Source organism: Conger conger, chromosome 2, assembly GCF_963514075.1.
Source record: "Conger conger chromosome 2, fConCon1.1, whole genome shotgun sequence".
NCBI classification, from domain to species: Eukaryota; Metazoa; Chordata; class Actinopteri; order Anguilliformes; family Congridae; genus Conger; species Conger conger.
The window spans coordinates 63432826-63442761 of NC_083761.1; the positions used below are offsets into that span (position 1 = coordinate 63432826).

Consider the following 9936-nt stretch of genomic DNA (forward strand, 5'->3'; position numbering starts at 1 on the left):
TGCTTTCTGCTGTGTGAGCGTCCCTGAGGAGGACATCCTGACCTGTTAGAGATGTAACCAGGCCGGAAGCTTAACTAATGCGTTCACTCAGAGCTCTGCATGGTGACTAATGCATCCCTCAAGAGCTAAATTAAATGAGGTGAGCAAAAGGCTCTACGACTGGCTTCTGCAGCCACACCAGTGAGAAATATGAGATGAACACAGTAACATGAGATTTGACAGGTCAAATATAGCATATCCCAAACAAGCGAACTACAGTCAAAATGATGATGCAACAGAGGGAAAGCAGCCTCTGCTTTATATGGTTGCTTTGAGTCCTGCACATTCATTTAGGCCTGGAAATTTGAAATGTTAATAAAGTTAACGTGGATTAAATAAATCAGGATATTTCCTGTCATTTATGTACAAGTACTGGGTACAAGTACTATCAAATGTTTAGATTCCAGGATTTGTGAGGGACTTAGAATTGGAATACAGACTTGTATGCCAAGTGGAAGGTTTGTCTTAAAGGGAACAGGCCGTCTGTCAGACACATTAGTGCAGTCTGTGGCATATGAAAACTGTTTACACTCAAGAAGTGGGAGGAGTTTACTGGCACAGGGGTGGGGCGGAGGCAGACAGCACTGACAGGGCTGTGATTGAGGGATGTGTGTACGGGTGTGTGTGTGTGTGTGTGTGGGTATTGGGTCAGGGGTCAAGTGAGCAATCTCAATGGTTGTTAGTGACAAAGGCAAAGATAATGAAACCCTAAAAGGAATATTCATGCAAGCACCTGCTTTTTTTCTCAGAGTGATCAGCCGCCAGTGTGTTTTGATGGTGACGCACTCGCCTTAGCTCAGCGTGTTTAGCGTCGCTGGATGATGCCATACAGGAAATATCTGACAGTATTCATTAGATAAAGTGAGGGAGCCAGCAGTCCTGAGGTGGCAGTTTAATCTGGCCCAGAGTAATCAGTCCTTTTGTGATCTTCGGTGATGATGCAGTCTTCTGCAACTGTTGCCCAGTTCACACTGGAGAAACCAGTGCGTCTTAGGACTTAAATTTCATTCTTAAAATTCCAATTGTATGTTTGAACTTGTGTGTACAAAAGGATATTAACTTTGACAGTTAAGCCATTTGGCGCCATTCCCTCTCTGCACCACTCCTTAGCATGCTAACATGCTATGGCTTGTCTAATAGAAAACACTTCACTTCATTTCATTGTTTTGTACTACATTGTGCCATTTGGAATATAAATAATAGGTGGTCAAATCAGGAAGAAATACTATATCAATAAAACTGTTTCCAGCCTCTTGAGATGAGTAATTATCACTGGTTTCTATTTAGCAATTATGTACAATTTACCAGTGCTTGTACTTATAAAATTAAACATGTTTAATCGCCCTGCAGCTCCCTCTCATTGGACGATGCGTTTGTGTGTCCCTGCAGGCCTCCTGGCGCTCTCTGCGGGCAGAGTTTGGGCATCTGAACCCTGCTCAGCTGCACCACATGCTGCGGGAGTACAACCCCGGACGGGCCTGTCCTGCCAGCTGGAGCCCCAGTCCGGAGGAGGCCGACGCAGCCTTGAGCACCGGTGAGTGTGGGGTCCTTCAGTCCGTCGCTTTGTCAGCCCCACTGACCACGTTCACATCGTTGTTCAGATCTTGTTCAGAATAGGCTCCTCACGTATTCTGGTTACAATACAGCCCATGATGACAACTTTATTCCAAATATGTGAAATCCAAAAACAGGTTGCATATGCCGACAGTAAGGCAAAAAATCATTATCGGTCTTGGGCGTTGAAGTCAGCCAACTAGTATACTGTAAAAATGTTGTGCCTAGCACAAAGACCAAGGAGGCGACAGATGTTTTAATAGTTGTATTAAATAAACTTAATGCAACATGGAGATGGCAGAGAACATTAAAATACCATTTTGTTTAAGGCTGCAGAAGACAGAATGAAAGATGCTGAGTTCAGTCAACCACAGAACAAAGTAGACACAAGTGGAAGACTCTGAAAGCGATGCATTTTAATTGGGGCTGTCAATGTTAATGCATTAACTTGTGATTCATTTTAGTTACAGTAATGAATTACAATAGCTAAAGACGGTAGATAGGAAATCTGGTCATAGATAGGATGGTAGATGGGTAATCTGGTCATAGATTTACAATAATATGGACCAGCACTGCCAAAATAAGAAAATAGGATTAATTTAGTTTTAGAAGTAAATGTAACTGCGAATTTGTTCTCAAATACTTTTACCTGTTAAATAAAGGTTTAGAAAAATAATTAATGTGTTAGTCATTAAGACATATATGTGCATGACATAATGTTAATAGCCATAATTTGAAGACAAACAATACCAGCTGTTCACACCCAATGAATTTTAAATACTTCCTGCACATGGAAGAATTACTAACCTGCTGACAAATACAGCCTAAACTGGTCAAGTTGGTTTAAGTTTTCAACACCTGTCACTGGATTTATCTGGTTTGAGCAGCTGTTCACCAGCCGACTAGCCTGTAGTTAGCCAATCCACCACTTTGGTCACCAGCTTAGTCTACCAGTTAAACCAACTTTAGCCAGCAACCAGCCACAGACCGGCTACGTCCAACATACAATCCCAGCCTGCTGCTTTCAGTGCTGACTGAATAATATAAATGCAATATTCAGATAACTTTTATGGGAGAAAGATTGGGTTATTCTTTTCAGGATGCATTTAAACTACATAATTGGAATATGACAATAAGCAGACTAAGGGTCGTTGAAAGGAATATGGTGTGCATGTAAAAGTGGTCACTGACGCAGTGACAGTCCATCCTGCATTCAGAAACATAAATTGTGTTACAGGCTCTGAGGCCAGTTATGATTGTTTCTCTCTTGGTTGGGCAAACAATCCAGAGGAAAACAGGGTGGAGCTGGTAATGGCAAGTGAGCCTGGTTCCGACATGGTGGAAACAGTGAGAAATGGGCATAAGGGTGGGGTTTGGAACAGGAAAAAGCTGGAAAGATCCACATAGCCGTTAGTAATGGTTAACTTCAAATGTCACTTCAGCCACACAATGTTTGTATTTTTTTAATACATTTGTTTCTTTGTATTCATTTGTTAACAGATTATTAGTTTTGATGTAATGGTAAATACAGCAGGCAGGGATTTTTCCTTTTCTCACAGAACAAAGTCCTGGCAATCTTCTTTCTCTGATTTTCTGCAAGCCAAATTTTGGTTTTTCCGGAGTCTGCTTCTTGTTCTCATGACATCCCTGATTTACACAGCTGATATCCTGGAACGTTTCGACAACCATCCTCCCCTCATCCTGCCCAGCAAAAACTTCCATCTCGAGCTGGGGAGGCCCGTTAAGGATGCAAGTCTGTGTGCCCAGCTGGGCCGACTCCAGGAATTCCTCCTGGGTCTGGGAGAGGCTGTTGCCAGCCCTGTGATTCAGGTAATAGCCTCTCTGACCCTGAGGCTCACGTTTCTGTAATCGGGTCTCCATTCCACTGAAATCCAGCACTGTGGGAAGTGCTCTCAGGCACGGAAAATGCATCACGCAGACTTTTTATTTATTTATTTATTTATTTATTGAGGCAGCATGCGTATATGTGGGCCCTGAGCCATTTTTATATACTTATCCAGCTATGTGCTATGTATAGAACTACCCCGTGTATGACACCGTGTTAAGTAAGTGACTAATTGAAAGACATGCAAAGTGATGCGTGTCTCTGTCTGACCTGGTCCAGAAACGTCACTCAGGGCCGGGGAAGGAAACCGCGTCAGAGGCCTTTCCTCCCTTTGTTGGCGGGCAGGGGTCAGCGGCCGCCGTGGAACCCAGGGTCACGGACGTGTCAACTCCCCCGGGAGAGGAAGAAGAGTCGGCGTCGCACGGGGCGACTGCAGTCCCGCCCTCTCATGTTAGAACGTCACGCAGCACCAGTAGCAGTGACCTCAGCACCTGCAAGGCGGTTCTGACCCAAAAGCTGAAGAACCTGGAGCTTCAGAGCTCCCTGGCAGGAGATCCAGACCTCAGCTGCCACAAACGGCTGGCCCTGGACCCTTCCTGCCTGCTGACTCCGCCCAACACACCCCAAGGCCAGGAGCTGGCTGAGCTGGAAGTTGACACTGTCCGGCACGCCCTGAGTGTCAGCCAGGACTCCGCGGGATGTGAGGGGAAAGGTATCAGGAGAGCTCTTACTGTACTGTAATTACCATGTTTACATGGCTTCTTTTGTGGACTGGAAAAAGTCGACAAGTGCACAAGTACAGCCGTATGTTCTTTCTGTACTGCCTCTGTCCCTCTTAGTTTTGGATATACTCAGTTAATTCTTTAGTTGATAGAACTGCTTGGAAAATAAATTAGTCAATTGTGGGAATAACAGGCTGAACTTGGCCATTTTGATCTGTGGGTCTGTTTTGTTGGTTGTTAGACTGCTTCAAAGGACAGAGGAGGGGTCCTCTTTAACTCTCAACTTTTTTCTCTCTTTTGTTTCAAACACAAATATTTACTACAGGATGCATTTAAAGCCTGTGCTTTCAGGATATAGGCCTTTTCCAAGTTCAAAAGGATGCCACTGGTCGGGGAGCCAGTCTTAAGTCTTAAGGTTGTTATAAACAACACTGTGGATGTTCTACTTTTTGTATTTGAAATTCAGAGGGATGTAAAAACAAGTTCACAACCCTCTTATATGGCTTTCCCACAATGAGTGCTGTTCTCACACCTCTTCACTAAGCCACTTGCCATATACCTAATAAATGGTTGGCATTTATATAGCGCCTTTATCCAAAGCGCTGTACAATTGATGCTTCTCATTCACCCATTCATACACACACTCACACACCGATGGTGATTGGCTGCCATGCTAGGTGCCGACCAGCTCATCAGGAGCATTTGGGGGTTAGGTGTCTTGCTCAGGGACACTTGACGACACAGCCTAGGCGGGGGATCGAACTGGCAACCCTCCGACTGCCAGACAACTGCTCTTACTGCCTGAGCCATGTCGCCCCATATAATGTCAACAAGTCTGGTATCATTCTGAGAAATGCTGTAGTGGTTAATAAATTAATTTGCCCTTTAAAGGCATTAAATAGTTTAAAGACAAGATTTTTAAAATGTCTTTAATGCCTTAGTTTGTGCTATGACCAGGGGATCCTTCCATTTACAAGTTTACAATCGGCAATCAAATTGCGTAATTTACAGTTGCCTTGTGTCATAAAATCCTATGACACAATTTTATGTCACTTTACTTGAAGCAGGTAATGTCACAGATGTCCATAGTAGGATTAATTATGTTGTGTCAAAACTTAATTTTATATGTATGTGATGGTATATGTAGAATTGCATCTGGGTTTTAGTTTAATTAAATATTCTGTTTTGGCTTGATTTGTTGCTGGTGTCATGTTATTTCTGGTTGTGTCAGTAATCCTTTAATCTGGTACAAGAATTTCAGGGAACTGATAATGACAGGGAAAAACTATGCACATGCTGTCGTGGGACAGTTGGTTTGGTGCTTGGAATCTAATGGTGAAAGGCATTGTTTATAATGGATTCGGGATTGAATGTGTGAGATCTTAGAAATAGTGAATATCAAGGAGAAGGAGGAAGTGTGTGTGTGTGTGTGTGTTTGTTAGCATGAGCTCATATATGCCTGTGGGAGCCAGTGTCTGGATAGGAGGGAGTGATTTTCTACTTGCGAATGGTAGAATGTCATTGTAGCTAATAGACCATGCCTGCAGTTATCTTAGCCATCCAGTTTATTGCTATGAATATCACACTGTAGAGTTTATTTGATAATACAGTGATGTTGATGTGTTGTCCCTCATAGTGCGAAAATAATTTGGGAGAACTTACCATGCTTATTCAGCGTGAAGACACTAATACTGGTGTAAGAGAGCCATGGTAGTATATAAAATGTAAGATTAATGTAATGGAAGAGCAGGTCATCTGGGATATCTGCTTCTCAAAAACTCATTTAAACTGCAAGGCTTAGTGCACCTATTAGACCTGTGACCAAAACCCACAAATGTAATTGTTTCGACCCTCAGGTCAGAGTTTGTCAGCAGAATCCACCAAGGAGAAGAATGGGAGTGAAGAAGAGGAAGAGGAAGAAGTATTTACTGTGGAGTTGCAGAGGGGACCCCATGGACTTGGCATGGCCCTGGTGGATGGCATGGTCAGTGAATAGTGAGGGAGTGTTATTTGTAAAAATGTTCATTAGTATTGTACTTTTTTTTGTATAATTAAGTGATATACAGTAAAATATTTGCATGATAAAACATAAAAAGGCAATATGAATAGACAGACGTGGTATTAACAAGATATCCAAATCACAAGCATGACCAAAACTCTGGGTCATTACTGATGCTCACCCCTCCCAAATTCCACACCAGCATTGTCTGTCAAATGCTCTGGCTACATTAGAACTAGAACCCACCTGTTGGTCAGATGGTGCCAGGATCCACTAGGACCTTTGTTATACAATGCGATTCAGAAACTAATTCACATTTAGCTTTATATTTGAACTAAAAGTACACAAGAAATCCAAGAAAACTGATTACTTTGACTGACCTTTCTTGACCCCTTCCCATTAGAGAATGTTCCAAGTTTCCGAGAGAGACAGACAACATAATGCACAGTCATTCAGGATGTGTGAGAAATGCCTCGATGATGTGACCTTCCTTTTAACTTTTAACAACCCCCCCAACCACCCCTCCCCTCCCCACACACACAGACATTTCTTAACACTCTCCCCTAGTTGTGCTTAATCATATATGCACAATAGGAGTTACATTTGTTTGTCTTGGTCTCTTTGTCATCCTTTTGAAAGTTAGAAAAAACCCAACATCTATTGCAGGTCCTCTGATCTGCTATATCTGTGGATAGTTAAGAATCCCCTCTGAAGCCAATGAGCTTAAGGTTTTGTAGGGTAATGACAAATACTGGACATCTCAGGGCGAATAATACACTTTGATGTTCCTGATATTCTGAGGTGCATTGAGAAAACATCTATAACATAGTTGTCAGTCTGTGGGTTCACATTCATGTACATATATTCATGTACATATAGGGTCGCAGTGCAGATCATGTACTCATTTTTAAAAATATTTCATTGTGTTCCTTCATGAGAGGTACATAGTGCTTTTCCCTCATTTACTCAACGTATCAATTCTATGATAGACAGCACCCCCTATGGGTGGAAAAGAGAAACAAGCCTTTCGTCCCTTTCAGTTATGACAGCAAATTGTGACCTTGGAATTATAAGGTCCTGTCTGCGTTGTGTGGTTTTGAGATATTGAGCTTCAAAGATTAAATGGGCTCCAAGCAGATACAACCTTTTCAGTTCAGCATTTTTTCATATGTTTTGTGTAAAATGTCACCCATACACTCACTGAGTACTTTATTAGGTATGTGTTCGACTTATTTTTTTTACTTATTGGTCTTCTGCTACTGTAGCCTGTCTACTTAGAGGTTTAATGCATTGTATGTTCAGAGATGCTCTTCTGCATACCACTGTTGTAATGTGTGGTCATTTGCTCTGGGATTTGTGGTCATTACTGTCACCTTCTTGTCAGCTTTGACCAGTCTGTCCCTGCTCCTCTGACCTCTCAACGTATTTATGACAACTCATATTTGTCCAAATTTTCAGTTATAACATAACCTATAATTCTAAGGTCTCCAAATGCTTGTATCGCTTGCTGTAAGGAATTTCAATGCTGAGCACACAAGAACGCCACGCACTCAATCTACTTCTGTATTTTTCTAATGACTAGAAAACACCACTGAAGATGACTGGGATTTACATAAAGTCAGTGGTGCCGGACTCGCCTGCTGCCTTGTGCCAGAAGCTGAGCCTTGGTGACCGCATCCTGGCTGTGAACGGGCTCAGCCTGGTGGGGATGGACTACCACACGTGAGTTCCGTTTCTCTCTGGACACATATTTTCAGATGGAGCACATACAGATTACAACCGCCATTGCTTTCTTTGAAATTTTCTGAAAACTATATACTGTATTGAGGGAAACTGCAGCACATACAGGCTCTGGCGTGATCTCTATCTCTCTTTCTCTCTCCCCCTCAGTGGCAGGGAGCTCATCCAGACGTCAGGGGACAGTCTCCGGTTGTTGGTGGCTAAATCTGAATTGACTGGCAGGAGCTCATTTACTAAATGTTGAGTGAACAGCAGTCGGGACTGCAGCTGCCTGTACATCAGCAGGGACAGGAAGGGCAGTGCGTGGCACTACATGAACTTGGTATATATGACACTTGGTGATTTGCCAAGACTGTTGCCACTCTGCATAGCTTCTCTATGTCCTGAAACTACAGGAGGTGCCCGTATGATTTTAACATTTTTGGACCTTCAAGGTTGAAAAAGTACAAGGTGAACACTTGTTGTGCAGCTGCAGATGTCGGTCCTCCTCAGAGCCTTACCTCTGAGGTACAGTTCTAAAGGGCATTGAGCTCTTGTGTGTTCTCTCTGATGATCTTCCTTCTGCATCAACATTTTGGAGTTTTCAAAACACCTTTTGATCTGCCAGTGGCTGCCAAGAAGTTGTGTGCTAATTTCATGTATTAGGATTATTACTGGTAACTATAAGACTTTAGTAATTCAGGATTCAACCATATAACAACTTCATGACTGTACAGCAATGCCTCCAACACTTACCTGGAGCAGACTCTGAATCCCTACAGTCGGGAAAAACTGTACCCAAAAGCCTTGCAATCCATGTTTGCCCAGGCATCAAGAAATGGCTTATGAAATGCCCCTGCATCTTCAATTTCATGCTGCTATTTTTGCCACGCCGGTTGCAGATGCCTTGCAAATTTTCTACGTGTCTGGACTGCACACCCTACATTTCTAAAACGTTGTTCTACATATACAACATGCAAGTATACAAATTCAACAAGCATTATCTTTACTGTGTAAACAATATCAAATCTCTTGTCTATCCTTATTTAATAGGGAGGGTGTATTAAGAATGAATATTGTATTTTATTGGATCAGAATATTGTGAAATTATCATTGAGGGTTGAGTAAGACCTTTGCAATATCTTTCATGCTTATACTTTGACATGAGGAGTCATATGTCATATGAAAACAGTATACTAGATTCATGCCATATACACTTACCAAGCACTTTATTAGGAACATTTTTACTTTATTACACCAACTTATTCATACATTAATGAGAGACGTCAGAGGAGAATGGCCAGACTGGTCAAAGCTGACAGGAAGGTGACAGTAATGCAAATAACCACACATTACAACAGTGGTATGCAGAAGAACATCTCTGAACACACAACGCATCATAACTGTACAGCAGTAGAAGTAAAAAAAAATAAGTATAGTAAATACCTAATAAAGTGCTCGGTGAGTGTATGTACCCAAGCAAAAACAATGCTCACGACCTTACTGACCGATTTAATCAAACCCAAATCCAGGTTTTATGTATAGAAACATGGCACTCCCTGTTGTTACCAGTAAAACAGTGTTACATAATCAATTTTAATGAAGAAAAATGTGATTTTTGTCACAGTTATATTTGTATGTGTATCAAAAGTATGTATGCATGTTATAAAAGTATTTCCTTTTTAAAGTTACAAAAGAACTCGGTAACCTTAATACATTTGCATTAAAATTTATGTTTTCATATTTATTCTTTAAGATGTGGGTTTTTCCAGCAGGTGCTTTTTTTTCTGAAGTGCATGTATTTAGCACCGTAAATTTGATGCAGAAGGCTTGTTCCACAGGCTGTCAATGCCATGGTAAATAAGCCCCGTCTTAAACATTGTGGCAATGTGATTGTTTTCCAGCAAGTATGGCTACACAAAGCACTTCTCAATGAATGTTTCTCATTCACCCATTCACACACACAGACACACACACACAGTTACCAACCAAAGGCAGCTCACCAATCGGCTCATCAGGAGCAATTAGGGATTTGGACAATTAGGGGTTGCTCAAGG

At 41.9% G+C, this 9936-nt stretch overlaps 1 protein-coding gene across 2 annotated transcripts in view; it reads left to right on the forward strand.

Moving 5' to 3' along the window:
- The window catches only part of radil2b (Ras association and DIL domains 2b), a 35320-nt gene extending 25698 nt beyond the window's left edge, over positions 1–9622 (forward strand). For both annotated transcript variants that reach the window (XM_061232628.1, XM_061232629.1), the window contains 6 exons: positions 1429–1573; positions 3254–3423; positions 3719–4151; positions 6018–6145; positions 7743–7882; positions 8051–9622. In XM_061232628.1, coding sequence (XP_061088612.1) covers positions 1429–1573; positions 3254–3423; positions 3719–4151; positions 6018–6145; positions 7743–7882; positions 8051–8144 — 1110 coding nt within the window. In that variant the 3' untranslated portion in view covers positions 8145–9622. The remainder of the gene's footprint in view (positions 1–1428; positions 1574–3253; positions 3424–3718; positions 4152–6017; positions 6146–7742; positions 7883–8050) is intronic.
- The last annotated feature ends 314 nt before the right edge of the window (positions 9623–9936 follow it).